Below are 18724 nucleotides of genomic sequence, written 5' to 3' on the forward strand. Positions count from 1 at the left end.
AATTTCACTGTGCTGTAATGTATATGTAACAAACATATGCATTTGTAACAAGTCTTTTTCTTCTTTTAGTTGGAGCAGTAGTTGGAGCAGTAAGAGTAGTTTGTAGTAGTAGGAGCAGTAATAGTAATTTACAAATCGCTTTTGGCTGTACATATGACCCTTCTCGCTCACCGTACTGTGACTGTGACGCGTTGTACTGAGTTGAACAACTGCTGAAAGTTAAAGCTGGCTAGCAGACAGCACTGGTAAGTTGTTTGAGCTTTTAGTAATTCAGTATTTACTTGTACATGAAGCATCACTCTCAGTGCAGCAGACTGTAAACACACGGTGCAACACCCATGCTATAACGCTACAGAGATATTAAAAGTCTATTTATTCCTGAAAGCCAGTGCTGTCATTCATTGACAAACAAGTTACAAGATATCCGTCCAACTCGGAATGTGTGTTAACTCAGTAGTCCGGAAGATCCGATGTAGAAAATAGCTACATGTGTGTGATCAGTGTGTAACCGCAGCACAGACAATGTAGCATTATTGTGTTCACACACACACACACACACAAGCAGTGCTGAGCAAAGCACAACACATTGTACAGGGAAAAGTAACAGCAGGACGGAAATCTCTGGAATATTTACAGTCATGTGCCATGCTGACGACTGCTTTGTTTTTCACGAACTACTTAGACACTCATTTTACACGTCTGCCTACTAAACTGAGCATCTTTTAGCAGAGACCGTGCAATGTTAAGTTATTAGCAGGGTTGCCAGATAGGCGTGCAACCACAGCCTCCTTCTATACACTAAACACTGGCATAAACATTCGATCTGTTTAGTAGTGACAAGAGACGTGTCATAAAACGTTTTAACAATACGGTAAAAATAGAAGAAAAGACTAATATGTTTGGACCAAACTTGCAGTCTTAAATATATTGATATAGAAATAATCTCTAGTTGAATATGAGAATGATTAGATGACGTCATGACAGTGATAGTGAGAATGGGAAAGAGAGAAACATGAAGTATGAGACATATATTTTACTATGTTAGATAGAATTATTATACTGTGTGTGTGTGTGTGTGTGTAAACATATGTTTTTATAAACACCTGTTTTAGAAAACCACTATAAAGACTAATGTTTTCTGGACATCTGGGTTAAGGTGAGCTGCACAACTCAGCTATAATTGTGAACATTTATTTATTTAAATATCTTGATGATATTGTGACCACAATATTTTGAGAAAGCATTCGCATTACAATGATCTTTCTGCTAGGATCTTTATGATGCACTATGGTTAGGGATTCTAATCATATTCTCACCCCCACCCCATCCATCACACATACACATTCTTACCTGTACTCCTCTGGTAAAAGCCACATGTATTCCCTCTTATTGCTTTCTGATATGCTGTCACGCAACAGACAATGCAGCTTGTAGAGCGCTGAGCTACTGTGCTGGTTTGTCACTTATCACTCGATAGAGGGTGAGGCAGAGAATGCAGGGCCTCTGACGTCACTCCCATGTGCTCTGTGTTTGAATATCTGTCTTAATCTGCTGGTTCCAGAAGCCTGTGTCAATCTGACAACTATTTGAAACCTCATGACTCTGCCAGAATCAGAAACATCAGCAGTTAGCAACTGTTGCTTTGTTCGCAGGACACTAGTAACTCAGGCTTTCTGCTGATAAGATTACCATGGGCGCTTACCGTGTGCACCGGTCCGTTGTTTTAACTGCTAGCCTTTGGGTGGTTTCCTGGAGATATGTAAGCATGGTCTCAGTGTTCCTGTAGCTAAGCCAAAGCCAAACAAAACCCTTAGTATTGATATTCCTTGAGATTTGCAAGATTGTAAGTGTGTATTGTTGCCTCTAAAGCAACCATAGTGCTCCAGTGTCTTAATGGGATGAACGTGTTCATGCTATCACTAATGGTACAGGGTCATAATGGTACTTTTGGTGTAGTTAGTTCTGCAGCACTCGTATCAACGTCAGCATCAACTCCTATCAACTTTTCTCTTCTCGGCAGTGCGGACCAGCTACAATGATACGAGATGACGAGTGAAAATTTAAAAAAGAGATTTGAGTTTCCCAGCTCCTTCATTCAGTCCCAGGTAAAAAAAAAAAAAGTGTTTTTTCAGTGTTTATAAATGAGTGTCTACCAGCATAATTTTAGTTAAACCCACTTATATCATAGCACTGTCAGTCAGGTAGTGCTGATCATTTTTCTAAATGCCGTGACCCACACAGTAGTTCCGGTTGTTTGTATGTTTATAATTATAGCAGCTACACCAATCAGCCATAACACTAAAACCACTGACAGGCGAAGTGAACTAACATTTATTATCTCATTACAATGGCAGCTGTCAAGTGGTGGGGATATGTTAGACAGCAAGTATACAGTCTTGAAGTTAATGTGCTGGAAGCAGGAAAAATGGGCCGGTGTAAAGATCTGAGCAACTCTGACCAGGACCAAACTGTGATAGCTAGAGTGCAGAAAATGTTCAGGAATGGTTTAAGGAATAAGACAAAGAGTTGGCCTAAGGTGTTGGCCTAAGGTGTTGCCCAAATTCCCCAGGCCTCAATCCGATCAAGAATCTGTGGGATATGCTGGACAAACAAGTCTGATCCATAAAGACTCCACCTCACAGCTTACAGGACTTAAAGGCTCTGCTGCTAAAGTCTTGGTGCCAGATACCACAGCACACCTTCTGTGTTCTAGTCCTCCTGTGGTGCTCATGCCTTAACGGGTCAGAGCTGTTCTGGTGGTACAAGAGAAATTTACAACAATATTAGGAGGTGGTTTCAATGCTATGGCTGATTGGTGCATAATGTGAGTGATAATCGGAAGTCATTTGTTTGTTGTGGTATAATTAAAAAGAAGGAAGAGGAATAAACACTGAGGTGTGCTATTGCAAAGTTCAATCCCATCATGGCCGTTATATTATTTCACTGTTTATGAACAACAATATTATTGTAGTAATTAAAATATTTAAGCATGTTACCTCACATTTTATTTAATACTCACATTCTTTTGCTTATATAACTATTGTTCAAAATACATTTTCTTCCAAATCCAAATTATGCGATAGCTCTTTTCATTAACAATGAGTAAAACTGAGTTTCTTGTAGAGAGTGAGGAGATTTTTTACAGTATTTCTGGTGTGTGTGTGTGTGTGTGTGTGTGTGTGTGTGTGTGTGTGTGTGTGTGTGTGTGTGTGTGTGTGTAGGCTGTGAGGAGTCTGGTTACTGCTGTACTGAAGGAGAAGGGCCAAAAGGACAAGATCTCAGAGTCCAATGCACAGGTAAATTTGACACTAAAAACAATAATAATATACTGTCAGGTTGTCTTAACTTTATAAAATGTTTTTATTATTATGATTATTATTATTCAATCCTTGGGTGTTGTTGTTGGTTTGTATAAATATGTCAGTGTAGCAGTTGTTTAAAAAACAAGCCTGAAATTAGGACCTAAAAAAACCCCTCTCAGATAGAATTGTTTGGAGATATAAGATGCAGAAGAAATGCAGAAGAAATCGTTTGCTGCAGCCATTAGAGCTGCCGTAATGTGGTTGTCATCTTTAAGGTGTATGTGTAAGGTGTGTGTGATTGTGCTTGTCATGGCAGAGCCCGGCTCTCGCGGTTCTGTGGGAGCAATGCAGCAGTGAGAGCATGGTGGTGCGCTCGGCTTGCTGTGACGCCCTGGTGCTGCTGGTGGAGCAGGGCCATGCTGACCTGCACTACGTCCTCAACAGCATCCTCAACCTCCTGCCCTCAGCAAGGTATGCCAACACATCACAGCTACGGTCGATCACACATGTCCACTATCAGTGTAAAAATGGCTCCTTAATGTAACAGACAATTCCAAAAAATGGAATTTGCACATGTTTTGTGGTGTCCATTTTCAGCACTGAATGTCACTGACATGTTCACACACTCCACAGTGGTGGTTAATGGCTCATATGAAGGTAATTCAAGTCAAGAAGCTTTTATTGTCATTTCAACCATATATAGCTTGTTGCAGTACACAGAAAAATGAGACAACGTATCTCCAGGATCATGGTGCTACATAACGCAAAGAGAGCTAAGGACTTAGTAAGTTAGTCATAGTCACATAAAGTGCAACTGTTCAACCTGGTGCAAACAGTGCAAGACAAGCCAAACAAGACAGATAAGACGGTGCAGACAAAAAGTTACAAGACAATACAAAAAAGACAATACGCGAGACAATAAACAGTAACATCGCCGACCAGTGTAAATACTGTATGTTCAGACAATATTGCATGCAGTAATACTATAATGAACACAGTTTCTTAGCAGCAGGTCCATGAGATAATGTATAGGATTGTGTAAAAACAGCAAACGACTGAAATGTTGGACAGTATGTGCAAAGACATACTCAGGGCTTTAAGAATTTCTTTGGTATTTCTGTTTTTTCCTACCTTACTAGGGGAATATATCCATAAATGAATTCCAAAACAACAAAATCAGTTAGTTTTTCTTTTTTCACACAAATGTTTGTGTGTGTGGTGTTTTATTAAGCTTCAAAGTAAATGCTGATATCAAATCCATTTCTGCTCTCGGAGGTGCCCAAGTGCTTATTCCTAAGCTTTTAAAATTTGAAGGCATTATCTTATCGACCAGTAAAATCTGTAGAGGTAAAATCACAGTGAAATCCAACAGTGTTCTAATTTTCTATCAGAATTGGGCCAATAAAATAATTAATCTGTTTATACTTAATGAAAATATTGATTTCTGATCCATGGTAGTGTATTGGTAAAAATGGTTAGTATTTACAAAGTGTTTGACCGTTTTGTTTTTTTTATATCATGTCATTTGAAAAAATTAGGACACCCCTTTAAATATTCAGTTCTTTATTAGGAAATGTCAGTAGAATTTCTGATAATGCTTAAATTTGTACCTGTAGATGAAAGTGATGTAATTGCATGTAAACACTTTTCATTTATTAAACAAAATAAATCAACAAAAATGATAATTTGATCTGAGGAAAAAGTTAGGATACCCTATGCCCTAATAGCCAGTGTTTTCACCTTTTGCTGAATTAACCTCAATGGGATGTTTCTTGTAGCCATCTACCAGTTTCTGACATCGACTGGAAGAACATTTCCCTCCATTCCTCACTGCGTGATGTTTGAGGGGTTTCTTGCATGCACAGTTCGGTTCTAATCATCCCACAGGATTTTAATAGGATTTAGATCTGTGCTTTGACTTGGCCATTACAGAATTCTCTGTTTTTTACTTTTCAGACAGTCCTTGGTGGATTAACTGGTATGTTTTGTATCATTGTCAGGTTTCAAGGTCCGGTTCCATTTCAGCTTCGATTTTTTGACAGATGAGTCGAGCAGTGCTGGTAGCTCTACGGGTGCGAGGTGCAGTGCGAGTCGAATGTGCTGCTTTAAAGCCAGTCTGATTGTGTGATCTTGGAGTTTGTTCTTTGAGAGATAGACAAACAGTTGATTATAGACAATAAACACTTCCGTCTCCATGTTTCACAGTTGGCATGAGGTTTTTTGCTGAAATGCTGTATGTGGTTTATGCCAAAAATGCCCTCTGTTCTGTCTGCAAATAATTACATTTTAGACTCATCTGTCCAAAGCACAATATTCCAGAAGTCTTGGTTTTGTCTCTGTGGTCTTTGGCAAACTTCAGTCTTGCCCTTAGACAGCAAATGTTTCCTCCTTGCACACCTCCCATGATAATTAAAGTTGTGCTGTCTCTTTCTGACTATAAATTAGTCATGTATTTTGACATCAACTGTAGCAAGAGCTTCCTGTAGGTCCAATGATGATATTTTGGGGGTTTTGGAGACTTCTTTAAGCATCTTGCGGTCTGCTCTTGAGGTGAATTTGCTTGGACGGCCTGACCTGGATAGTTGTATTAAATGTTCTCCATTTGTAAATGATTTTGTGGACAGTGGAATGGCTCGTTACAAATTCTTTTGAGGTATTTTTGAATTCCTTTACCAGACTCATAGGCATTGCCAATCTTCTTTCTGAAGGCTGCAGAGAGCGCTTTGGAGGTTATTACAGTATATCTCTGACTTCAACAATTAAGAACAAATCAAACTAAATGTCTGGGGTTTAAATAATCCTCAAAATGCTCTGTAATAATGTTTTAATCATTTGCACCTGATGTGATCATCTTACGTTTTCTTCACAAGAAATTGGATTTTTTTTAAAAACGACATTTAATAGATCATTTGACAAAGACTTTTCTTTGGTTTTATTTGTTTGATTATTTTATTGAATCTTCCAATGTTGTTCAAATGAATATCAAATGCCCACATGTTTAACTATTTGAAAATAAATAAATAATAAAATAAAAAAAAAGATAATCACATACATATATATATATATATATATATATATATATATATATATATATATATATATATATATATATATATGATAATAACCTGCTGAAAGAAATCCTACTATTTCCAGACTGGACTGGATTTAGGCTTTTGGTTTAAAGCACTGAATTTCTTAAACATTTTTTTCACTATTGTAGATGTCATGTTGAAGAATAATACTAATTAGTGAAAAATGTCACGTCTCTCACCCTGTGGAGCACTGATGGCATTTGAACATGCTCCAGCTCCTATTCCTCCCAGCTGCTTGTCTGCTGCGCTGCCGCTTTATCAGGAAGTGAGCCAAGCCGGGACACATAAAGTACTATTAAAGAAATCTGTACGCCTCCTCATACCTGGTCAAATAATGGCTCACAAAAAAGAGGTCACATGCAAATTAAGCAACATGCACAGTCTTAGTGTTTTATTTTGAAAAATCGGTGTAGAAAATGTTTTGGGGTTCACATTTTATATGTTTTATACCATTTTAGTTTGCTTATGTATAAAGTCTGAGCGTAATAAGACATCGCTCTCGATTCATTATGCCTGTGTGTCGTACAATACATCTGACAATTCAATTCAAGTTTATTTGTATAGCGCTTTTTACAATTGACATTGTCACAAAGCAGCTTTATAGAACATACATAAACATAGAAGAAAAGGTTAATATAAAGAATAATATAAAGAGTAGTATAATACAAAATTCAACATCAATATTAGATATATTTAAATGTGTTTGTATTTATCCCCAATGAGCAAGTCTGAGGTGACTCAGGTGACTGTGGTGAGGGAAAAACTCCCTTGAATGGAAGGAACCAGACTCAATGGGGAACCCATCCTCATATGGGTCACACTGGAGGGTGTGATTATAAACATGCAGTCTGACAAATGTTGTATTCATACAAAAGACCACATGGAGTTGGCATCTCCTCTTAGTATCACAGAGTCTACCTGGAGCTGGTAATCTCTAGATGCCTCAGGATTCGGCTATGGCAGAGTCGGCTATGGGGTTATAAAACACACTTCTCTCAAGTACACTTATTCTTTTATTTTTTATTCTAATGAGCTAGTACGCTAACATAGCATGCAGCTAGTGAAAACTCGGGATTACTCTTCCCTATACTTCTGGTGTAGAGGTGTATTTTGGCTTCCCACAAATGAAATACCACCATTGGATAGAAACGTTACAGTTTGCCGATCGTGACAAACATTTACAAGTACAATACACTGGTGCTCATGCAAACGGAACCAATACAAACTTGTTCATATTTGAATTTCAGTATTTAAAATTCCTGTTATCAATACGAAAATGCGCAGTCACACGCACCCACAACCAGCTTTCTGCTCAGATGTAGCATTTTATTTTTGTATATAAGTATAACCGACCCGGTGTGCATAGATTGCAAGCTGTACTTGTTAATGCTTGCTAATATCAACTATTTACAACTTCACTAAGAACATGACAATATAAACAGTGAGTCAGAAACAGAAATCCCGCTCATGCCGACCTGTGCCAAATACGTTCAAGTCTACTAGCGGTTTATTAGCTAGAATAGTTAAGCTAACCAATGTTAGCTTAAGCGGCGAACAAACACTTGTGCTAAGGTATATATTCATAGGTGTGAGTAGTGTTAATTCTATAAAAGGTACCAATACAAATTGAGACTCTTATTGAGATAATGAAATTCTTTAAACTGTGTGTTGTTTGATATGAGTTGATATGTGTGTTATTAATTATTTGGGATAACATTAGGGCATTTTTTTTGTGTGTGTGTGTTCAAAATTGAATATTTGTTTATTGTTTGTTGAATATTTGAGTATTATTAATGACACTGAAAGTGTAAAGATGTTCCTCAGCCATTATAAATTTGTGGGATATAACAGAATTTATTATCCTACTTCGGTTTTTAGAGGTTTAAAAGTTTCAGGATGTAGAAACAGGTCATATAGCAGTGGTGTAGCAGGCAAGTGTGGAGTGTGTGGAGGTGTATAACAGACTCGTTCCCTTTTCTTACTGATTGAACCCAAGTAAAAAGGAAAAATCTCAGACATTGGGAAAGTTATATTCTGTATAGAAGAAGACAAGATTCGAATACACATCTATCGGAATGGCAGAAAGACAAAATCGCTACGCTTTAGTCCTCCTCAGTCACAGCAGCAAAAGCTTAGTCATGCTTCCTTCTAATGCACAGCTTTTGTTTTATTATACACCGATCAGCCTTGACATTAATTGCACCTGCCTAATATTGTGTAGGTTTCTGTTGTGTTGCCAAAACAGCTCTGACTCATCAAGGCTTGGACTCTACAAGACCTCTGGAGGTGTGCTGTGGTATCTGGCACCAAGACAGATCTTTTAAGTCCAGTAAGCTGAGAGGTGATGCGTTCCTGGATCAAATTTGTTTGTCTAGCACATCCCACAGATGCTTGATAGGATTAAGATCTGGAGAATTATCAAGAAAAACATTTTGGAACAATGTTTGCACTCTGACCCAGTTGTCTAACATTACAGATTGACCCAAATCAAAGATCCTTAAGCTTGCCCATTTTTTCTGCTCCCAACACATCAACTTTGAGAATCGACACTTTCCTGATAAGTAATAAATCCCACTAGTTTTAGGTGAAACTGTAACAAGTTATACAAGGTTATTCTCTTCAGTAGGGTAAATGTTATGGCTAATCTGTGTATGCTGTTAAGACTTTGAATGAAATCCCACAAACACTGGGTCTTTATTAAGTCTCAGAGTTTATACTTTTCTATGCTTTTTTAAAAACTAAAACAAAGACACATTCAGGAAATCTTATTAAATGAGAGCTGCTATAGACTGTCAGAGCTCCTATATGAGACTAGAGAGACACAGTTTAAATGCAGCTTGTCATTCTTCATGTTTATTCAGTTCACATACACCCGAACAGCTCAAGCTGTCTCAGCCACCATAATAATGGAGGATCACAACCCACGCAGTACACATATCCTTCCTCTTCTGTGTGCCAGCAGCATGACCCAATAACCATGTGATGAAGTGTAATCTTGCTGCTTCATGTATGGAAAGCCTGAGCCAGATGGCCATTTTTAAAGAAAACTGCACCAATATTTCAAAATTTTCTGAAAGTTTTGCTTTTGCGGAGGTTCCCTGGGTTTCAGTTCCTGATTTTAAAAGCTGTACATTCCAAAGTGTGCTTTAGGAGTCATTTCATTCTTCTTTGCCTACATTTCAATGACTACATCCTTCCAGCATAATTTTCCCAAGAATCCACTTTCTTTGCATTTACTGACAACCTGTAAGTAGCACATGAAAGAAGTTTGAAGTTCCTGGCATGCACGGGCGCGAACCGAGACTTGCTTCTGTTCACCTGGAACACATGCGTGCAATAGCAAAGATGAAAGCAGACGCGCAGATGAATTTGCTGTCAGCGTGGAATTACGGCTTCCCTCTCGGTCAAACGCAGCATAATCAAACCCAGAGGAAGGAGGGATGCACAGGCCAGTGGAGAGATGAGTGCAGGATGAGGGATGAGGGAGGAGAGATGAAAGAAAGCACAGAGATGCTGTCATAGCCCTGTGATTTATAATGTATGAGAAACCTACATCCTGCTGCACTGTCTTGAAACCACATCTCTGGCTTTCTCTCAGCACAATCCATCATCGGCAACTATTCAAGGATCAATACCTATGTAAAGGGCAGACGGAATAATGATAATAATAATAAGTCAAAAAGCTTTCATTGTCATTTCGACCATATGTAGCCGATGCAGTACATAGTGAAAAGAAACAACGTTTTTTTTAGTACCCTGGTGCTACATACAGTAGAACAACACAGAGCTAAGGACTAAAGAGTAAGTTAGCCTAGCCACATAAAGTGCATAGTGTGCAACATTATAGTACACAGTGCCGACATACAATATACTACAGGCCGGATAACAGTCTGCGTGGACCATAGTGCAAAAAAATAAAATAAAAAGGATGCTTGTTTGTAACCATATGTACACATATGGTAGCGTCATGTGCAACAAAAAACAGCATTAAAAGTGTAATGTGCATAAAACATAACCAGTTTTGGCAGCACCAAATTAAATAGCCTGATAGTGTTAAATGCTAGATGTAAAGCTGCTTAGGACATTGGTGTATCACACATAGCAATGCTGTTGGTAACAAACATGCAATGCGAGTTATTTTGTGCTTGTACTGATGTTTTGATTCTGGTCTCTGTCTTAATTAGAAATGTTCAGGGGCTGATAAAAGTAGTCGGGAGGCTGCTCCAGATCCAAGCAAGTCAGAGGGACAGAAGCACATCCTTCTCTTGTCCATACTCAATCAGGTGAGCATCTACTTTACTGCCAGTGTGAGGACTGATTTATACACCAATAATACAGCAAGTATTTAATTGGACAGAGATTGCTACCAGTTTTTCTAAGAAAATGTTATGTAACAATTCACAAGCATTTTAGCATTAAAGGCAGGTCTTAAACATGTAAAGTCTGTCTGTTTTTAAGTCTTTTGGACAAGCAAATGTAATATAAATCATATAATATAAATATAAAATTTTCTTGGACAGCCTTTGTGTTTTCTTCTGCAGTGTGCAATGCAACAATGTGAAGTTTTCTTTCTATAGCTTTTTTTGAACGTGGAAGTGAAACATCATACACGGCCAGAGCAACATATCCCTGGGACACCTGAATCAGTCCCTTCACAAGTTTGCAATTTGCAGTAATGAATGAAAAATAAGCAAAATCCTTGAAATACTGTGAAGATTTGCAATATTCTAAATGACTATAAAATTTTCTGCAGATTTTGGCTAAGATGCGAGCGTCGTCATCACAACACAAATTCAAACAGAGCCCTCAGATTAGAGTGTGAACTTGAGTGCAGGAAAATATCAAGCATCAATCAGAACCTTGTAAATCAATACTCTAATGAAATGCATATTAAAATTCAAATCATGTCATTAACATGTACATAAAGGCTGCACAAAATATATTTGCTATTATTTTCACCTATGAAATCTTTTGATATGATTTCCTTCTTTGTGATGGTGTGGGCTGGGATTTTGTTTAGGAGTTTACCACATCAGCCATTACCACATGCTGCCTTCTGTAGTAACGGGATTCTGACAGTGTTCCTCTCAGCAAATTTGTGAGTAGATTTTAGGGATAAAATCTTGGTTATGATCTTTAATGACACTTAAGGGAGTGGTGCGATGAGATTCTTGATGAATATGGCCATAGAAAAAAAAACAGCACTGATGATACTGTTATTGCCCATCTTTAGGAAAGAAAACGACATGTTAGGACAAAGCTGTCAAACCCCCTGCTGCAACCAGAGGTCATATGTCTTCATGAGTTACTGCACATAAATTGTCCCCCTAATATGATCAAGCCCTTGGGGACGGCTGTCTCATTAGTGGTGATAAACGTGTAATTTGATCTCTTTTGAATAAATCAATCAGTAGTGATGCGTCTTAACAGTATTTACAGGCATTGCTGGTTAAACATGATGATTGCCTTCCATCCACACAACCTATGGGATGTCCTGGGCTTTGTGATCCAGGTTTCTGGGGTCATGAGCATGTCAAGGTTGAAGCATTAATAGTTGATGCTTTCTGTTCTTTAACCCTTAGTTCACAGCTAATGCTTCCGGGGGGGTTCATTTTTCCCTGCTAATAAATCTAACAATGTCATCGTACATTTGGAAAAAACATGGTCCGGTTAAAACTAGAGAACAAAGAATGAAAACTGTCTACTAGGCATTAAGGCTTTGAGTCTCTTGAGTGCTGCATGGTAAGAAGATGAATAGCTGGAGCACTTATCTTTCTGTGAACTCGTCTGGGATTGCAGCTTGGCTATCAGAGAAGGTGCCAGGATTAATGGAAGTCGCTTGGTGATGCTCAGGCTGACCGCTTGCCTGGTGCCACCTCCACAATCTGTTGTAGGGTTACAAGGACATTTAGAAAATATGAGCATACCATCCAGATCATTTTGTCTGCTGCTAATGTTCTTTTAGTTAATGAGCTTCTTAACATTCTGAGTTAGCACCAGAACATGCTTAATTAGATGTGCAGAGATAAGAAAGAATACATATAACTATAGTATGTTTGCTTTAAAATCACCAAGAGATGATTCCATAGTAAAATGAAAGAAGCATAGCATTAATATCGTTCTCAGTTAAAAAATAAAAAACCCATTTTAAATGTTGCAAATATGGACAAGAAAAAGGGAAATGTTAGCTGTTAACAGATGATGTTCTACATCTGAATTTATCAGTCACTTTGAATTGAATTCTAAGTAAATTGTAAATAAAATGTGCATGAGCACGATGATGTCTAGAGTAAAGACCTGAATACACGCTGACTGAGAGAAAAGATTTTTAACAGGTACTTTGACTTGGTTTAAAGGCCTCCTGGTGGTGTAGAGGCAGGATCATGCGCTCCCAATGCCGTAGCCCGAGTTCGATTCCCAGGCAGGAAGCTAACTCAGACTTTGTTAACTCTCAGTGCCAGTCTCAAGCCTGGATATAATGGGGTAGTTGCATCAGGAAGGGCATCTGGCATAAAACCATTGCTGCTGTAGGGAGCACCTGAAAGAACGGAATGGAATTAACTACAGTATGAATGCAATACTCAACAGTGCAAATAAAGCATAAATACACCAAAATAATACTGAAATTATCATTAAGTACAGTGAGTACATGCTGCTCAAGTGTTGAATTTAGAATTTGACTCCTCGCTTGAATGGTCATGTTACATGGTAAATAATGTTTTGAGAAATGAAAGACAAAAATACTGGACCTTTGAATCGTGTTTACTCAAAAACCAGTTCAGCTCCTTCATGAGCAACCTAGACATGTCTTAAACTGCTGTGCTCATGACCCCCAGGGTTTCTCTATGAACTTGCAGGTAAACTCAATGAAAAGAAAGTCAGTGTGTCTGGCAGCCACTGAATAGACACTGAAGACAAGTAATGTTGTGGCTGTCTGGTCAAACTGGAGCCTGATGGATGGGTTCAAGGGATGTGAATATTGCCCTAGTTGGATGGGGAACACCAGAAGATAGATAAGGAGATAAACGAGTTCGAGGCCTGTCTGGGAGAATAATGGAAGGCTTCTGTTCAGTGTTAACCCTCTGACTGAGGTGTCCCTGAGAGTCAGGGTCACAGAATGGAATGACAGAATGGAGAACTGACGCTAGAGCAAGATGGAGAAGAAGGGTGTAAACTTTGTGCTTTGAGTTATTCTGCCACTTCTTTCTTTTTAAGCATTTGAATCTTGCAAAGCTTACTAAATAAAACGGCTCATTTGCTCTCTATGTGTCAAGCTGCATTAACTGTTATCTTTGTGTGAAAGTTTTATGTGAAGACCCAGGCAGAGCTAAGAGTTTGTTGCTTTCATAATGACACTGTGTGTAGACCTGGTGAGATGTGACCAGATTTACGATACAAAGGACGATATGTTTCCTTATGTTTTTTGGATATAAACATAAGACTTTCGAGATTTTGTGAATAATACAAAATGTGCTTTGCTCAACCAAAAACTTTATTCTATATACTCTGTTACTCAATATATCTGCCTTCTTCCACATACTTGAGCTCAAAGACGCCAGTGATCGTGTAATGTCGCTCTGGTTTGCAGGGAGAAAATATTTGTCCTCTCTCCAGGTCATGGTTGACCGTGTCATTGTCAGGATTCGACCTTGTGAACTCCTAGCAATATCATGACTTCCTAGCATTATCCTTAGTTTTTAGACCACACATTGTTCAAGTTTAGTCGAAACTTTCACTGACGTCAGTATGTGTGTCTGGCAAAGGTGTTTATCGTCTTGCGTAATGCTAATCTGATCAGTGTAAATGATAATACACTTCTAATAAGTGTTCATCAAGCATTTACTGTGCATGTTTGTGTGCACTTGACCCAGGAGCTGCCCTCACCCGTACATCACGGTGCTGGAAAATCGGCCTGATTGCTGGGCCGCTCTCCTGCAGGAGATTGATGACTTCATCCAGCTGGCTGCTGACAAGTAAGAACTCCCCGTCAGCATATCGGTCAGACAAGAGGCCTTGAGCAAGAGATAAAAACACATACCCAGTCTTGCTCATTTTCCTCTATCTAATAACCTGAGTAGTCTTTGATGACTTTACTTCTATCAGATTAAGTGTTGCACTTAGGGAAGACCATGTTCTCTATATTTCAGTGTTGTTTATTTAAAAGGTAATAAAACAGGATTAGAAAAGTATTTTAGGCAAAACATGTATGTACTGGATGGCCAATAAATCTTGCACAAGATCTTCCATTTTCCACGTGCTTTATTCAGTTCGATTCAGTACCATTTACTGTTAACCTTTCAGATTCTCAGCGATGTATTTCTTTTTCTTTATGTGCCAGTGATGAGCCTCTGTTCATCTCCATGTTGGCTCCCTTCCTGCGTTACCTTTACTGCGAGCCTCAGAGGCTGCCGGAGAACGCGCTGCTCAGACATGGACTGCTTCGAGTGCTGCTGCAGCACCGAGAGGTCACTCAGGGTCATGCTTCAGCCTGCACACGGGTCACTCACCAGATCCTACACTGCCTTTTCAATCTGTTCCCTCATATACTGGTAAGCATCTTAAAATGTGGATATGAATTATTTTATTGTCATCTGGAAATACTAGAACGTTTTAGTTATAGGTGTTGTTTTTAAAGAAATATTGGTGAGATACAGGGGGCATGGTGGCTTAGTGGTTATCATGTTTGCCTCCCACCTCTGGGGTTGTGGGTTCGGTTCACACCATTACCTTCATTACCTTGTGTACCTTGGTCTCTCCATGCTTCAGCGGTTTCTTCCGGGTACTCTGGTTTTCCCTCTGAGGTCAAAGTCATTGTTGTAGGCTGATTGGCATCTCTAAATTGTGTGTGTTTGTGTGTGTGTGAGCAGGCCGATTGAGGGTGGACAGGATGTGCCCATAGTCCCATGGGATTGGCTCTGGGCTCCTCACAACCCTGTGTAGGATAAGTGACACAGAAAATGAATGAATGATGATCTGTATTCTGTTTTTCACACAATGTTGTAAAATATGTAAAGCTAACCTTGTGCTAGCTATGAATTATGTGTGATGATGCTGAATGGAGTTCTGAATCCAGTGAATGCTAAATTTTCTTACTGGTTTTCCTATGAGAACAAATCATAATATTCTGTTATGTGTTGTAAACTCTGTAGGAAAAAAAAAGTCTGTTAGAATATGCCATAGATTGAAAATTACTACATTCTAAAGAGCTAATTGAAAATGGCTGATTTCTGCTAATGCATGGTGAATTGCCTCTGTCGCTGTAATGGATGTAGGTGGACAGCATCACAGCTGTGGTGGAGATCAGTTCCATGGCCGAGTCCCTAAGCTCTGCTCTGCTGGCCGAGCCGGAGCTCTGGAGGAACGAGTTAGCACAGCTAGCACTGCAGCTCATTTGTGTCTGTCACCTCAGTCTTCAACTGGGAGGAGAGCTGAGGTCTTTACTCCACACCCTGCACTGTCTCCTGCCTGTCTGTAAAGAGGTGAGACCTACTGATGGATCAGGTTGAGCTGCTTTGGGACACGCTCAACATAGTACAGAGCTGTGGGAAAGTTATTCAGCATGTTTAGGATACACTTGTTAGTCTACTATTTTTTTTATATATGTCAAACTTAATGATCAGCAGTGCAAACCATATTTAAGCAGATATATTAGCTGCGTCCTGTGTGTTCACAGGTCTTGAGTACAGATCACAAATAGACTAGGCGTTTTTAACACTCATTGCACTTTCTTAGGCTTGGTTTGCAGTGGCAAGATCTGGATGTTTGTAATAGATGTAGATCAGTTTCACCAGTTCTGTTTCAGCTATCTTATGTGTGTATGCATATATATATCACATATCCAGTAATGCACCTCAGCTACTGCAGCTTGTCAGCTACCTCAGCCACAGAGTAACACTGTATTTGTAGCTGGTAATTCCCCACCTCCAACTAGTAAAATAAAAAAAAATACACCCCCTCAAGCCGAAATTGTCTACTTGTCAACTAAGGGCATTCTTCTCAACTATGAGTTCCTTCCCTGTTTATGTAGTGACGTCAAATCAGTTTGGCTGTGTGCAGCATCTGACATAAACATATCACTTCTTGCCTTTAAACGAGCTATACACTAAATATACTGTCTATACAGTTCACTGTTTGAGGAAGAATATATCCACTACTCATCACAGTTAGCTGGCCAACGTAATACAGACTTGTAGGTTTTCTCCAGCAGATTGTGCTAAAGTGAAAAATGATGATGTTTTAATCGGCAGACGAACAAGTCGAATGCAGCATGACCCATCATCTGCCTTTTATAAGGTGCCGTTTCTTTGGTTTTAAATGAATTGCAAGTATTAATTGTCTCCATTCGTGAATTTCTCTCGGATAGCTTTCTTTAAATTCAAGCCATTAATAAGGAAAAAATCTCATTCACCAATTTTTCATTCAGTTTTTTTATGTGATTGCAGTAATGCAGGCCACGTACAAGGTGAATCTTTATTAAGATCTTTATTACACAGATTCAGGAGCTTTAGTAAAATACAAATGTTTTCCAAACTAACTGGATTTTCATGGACACTGCATTACTTGTGTAAATGCCCCTGCATCTGATTTATGAATAAGCTGTTTCAAATCCAGCTTGATGAATGAGAAGTGTTGTTTACCTTTGTAAAATTTTATAAGGGGACAGTTTGCACAAACATAAGCAGTTTTGTGGCGCAGACTTTAAGTTCATCCTGTGTTCACTTTAGTCCTTGTAAGGGTGTTTACTCTGCACTTATTAATAAAGAGGGAATTTATTTGTTCCGTTACTGTTTAACTGTCCCCAGACAACTCATAAACTGTTTATTCGCAAAGTCTCGGTGTGTTCCTCGGCTTGCAGGATTTGTTTTTGTTAGCGGGAGCGTGATGAAAAAGGCATGCTGGCTTCAAACAGGGTTAGCTGTGTGATGCTAAGCTTCTCAAAGCTGCCCCTCAAGTCTCTAAAGACCGGTGGTAGCTTTCACACTCAGCCTGGAGCAGTTTTCATCCTGCACCCCCTGCACACACACACACACACACACACACACACACACACACACACACACACACACACACACACACACACACACACACACACACCCGAAAGATGGCATCTGCGCCCCACTCTTCTCTCACTCGCCTCTTTCTCTCGGCAGGATCTCCCGTCTGAGCAAGTGATCATGGGGATCTCTCTGCTCCTCCTCAGAGCCTCGGCCTCGCAGCAGACTGCCCTCCTGGAGCTCGGTGAAGATTTACTCCTCACTTACTGATACTGATAGCTTTACTTCCACACAGGAGGTTGATACCTGCTGTTTTTAGCAGATGATTTGCTGTTCGGGGAATTGATGTTCACTGTTTAACTCAATCACACGTGATATAGTCTTGCCTGTTTTTTTCTCTACTTCTAATTTTGGTTTTTATTTTTAAAACTTGTAATTAAAAATGTAAGTGCAATATTAAATGTAAAAATAAAGGTGTGAGCTTGCCTAGCCTAAATAAATGCAAAGAGTCAGTGTTTTGGCATTGTTCAGTCCAATTTAAGAATCCTCTTAAAGGCATTTCTACACTTACAGTACGTGCCCACTGGATACATAAATATATGTGGTGCTCACTAGACTCCCAGACACATATAAAGGCTATAAAGAGCTAAACATAAAAGAGCATTTTCTTTTAAAGCTTCATGCTGCCTTTGGGTTTTCAGATTAATCCTTTTGAAACAGAAGAGAAGTGGAATATTATGTGGCGAAATAAGTAATATTTTGTTAAAGAAATACAGTACAGACCAAAAGTTTGGACACACCTTCTCATTCAAAGAGTTTTCTTTATTTTCATGACTATGAAAATTGTATATTCACACTGAAGGCATTAAAACTATGAATTAACACATGTGGAATTATATACGTACATAACACAAAAGTTTGAAACAACTGAAAATATGTCATATTCTAGGTTCTTCAAAATAGCCACCTTTTGCTTTGATTACTGCTTTGCACACTCTTGGCATTCTCCTGATGAGCTTCAAGAGGTAGTCACCTGAAATGGTCTTCCAACAGTCTTGAAGGAGTTCCCAGAGATGTTTAGCACTTGTTGGCCCTTTTGCCTTCACTCTGCGGTCCAGTTCACCCCAAACCATCTTGATTGGGTTCAGGTCCGGTGACTGTGGAGGCCAGGTCATCTGGTGCAGCACCCCATCACTCTCCTTAGGTCAAATAGCCCTTACACAGCCTGGAGGTGTGTTTGGGGTCATTGTCCTGTTGTAAAGGTGGTGTGTCCAAACTTTTGGAAGGTTTGTCCAAACTTTTGGTCTGTGCTGTAGTTCGGCCAGAAATTGCTTGT

General features: G+C 39.1%; 1 protein-coding gene across 3 annotated transcripts in view; it reads left to right on the forward strand.

Moving 5' to 3' along the window:
• The window catches only part of focad (focadhesin), a 58001-nt gene that overhangs the window by 2869 nt on the left and 36408 nt on the right, over positions 1 to 18724 (forward strand). Inside the window, exons 1-9 of one of the 3 annotated variants that reach the window (XM_047810487.1) lie at positions 167 to 245; positions 2021 to 2105; positions 3222 to 3296; positions 3619 to 3773; positions 10579 to 10677; positions 14266 to 14367; positions 14733 to 14943; positions 15667 to 15873; positions 17545 to 17632. In XM_047810487.1, the coding sequence (XP_047666443.1) occupies positions 2046 to 2105; positions 3222 to 3296; positions 3619 to 3773; positions 10579 to 10677; positions 14266 to 14367; positions 14733 to 14943; positions 15667 to 15873; positions 17545 to 17632 (997 nt within the window). In that variant the 5' untranslated portion in view covers positions 167 to 245; positions 2021 to 2045. Of the gene's footprint in view, positions 1 to 166; positions 246 to 2020; positions 2106 to 3221; positions 3297 to 3618; positions 3774 to 10578; positions 10678 to 14265; positions 14368 to 14732; positions 14944 to 15666; positions 15874 to 17544; positions 17633 to 18724 lie in introns of those variants that run through there. The other 2 variants (XM_047810492.1, XM_047810498.1) reach the window with 2 other exon arrangements.

Source organism: Tachysurus fulvidraco, chromosome 1, assembly GCF_022655615.1.
Source record: "Tachysurus fulvidraco isolate hzauxx_2018 chromosome 1, HZAU_PFXX_2.0, whole genome shotgun sequence".
Lineage (NCBI taxonomy): Eukaryota > Metazoa > Chordata > Actinopteri > Siluriformes > Bagridae > Tachysurus > Tachysurus fulvidraco.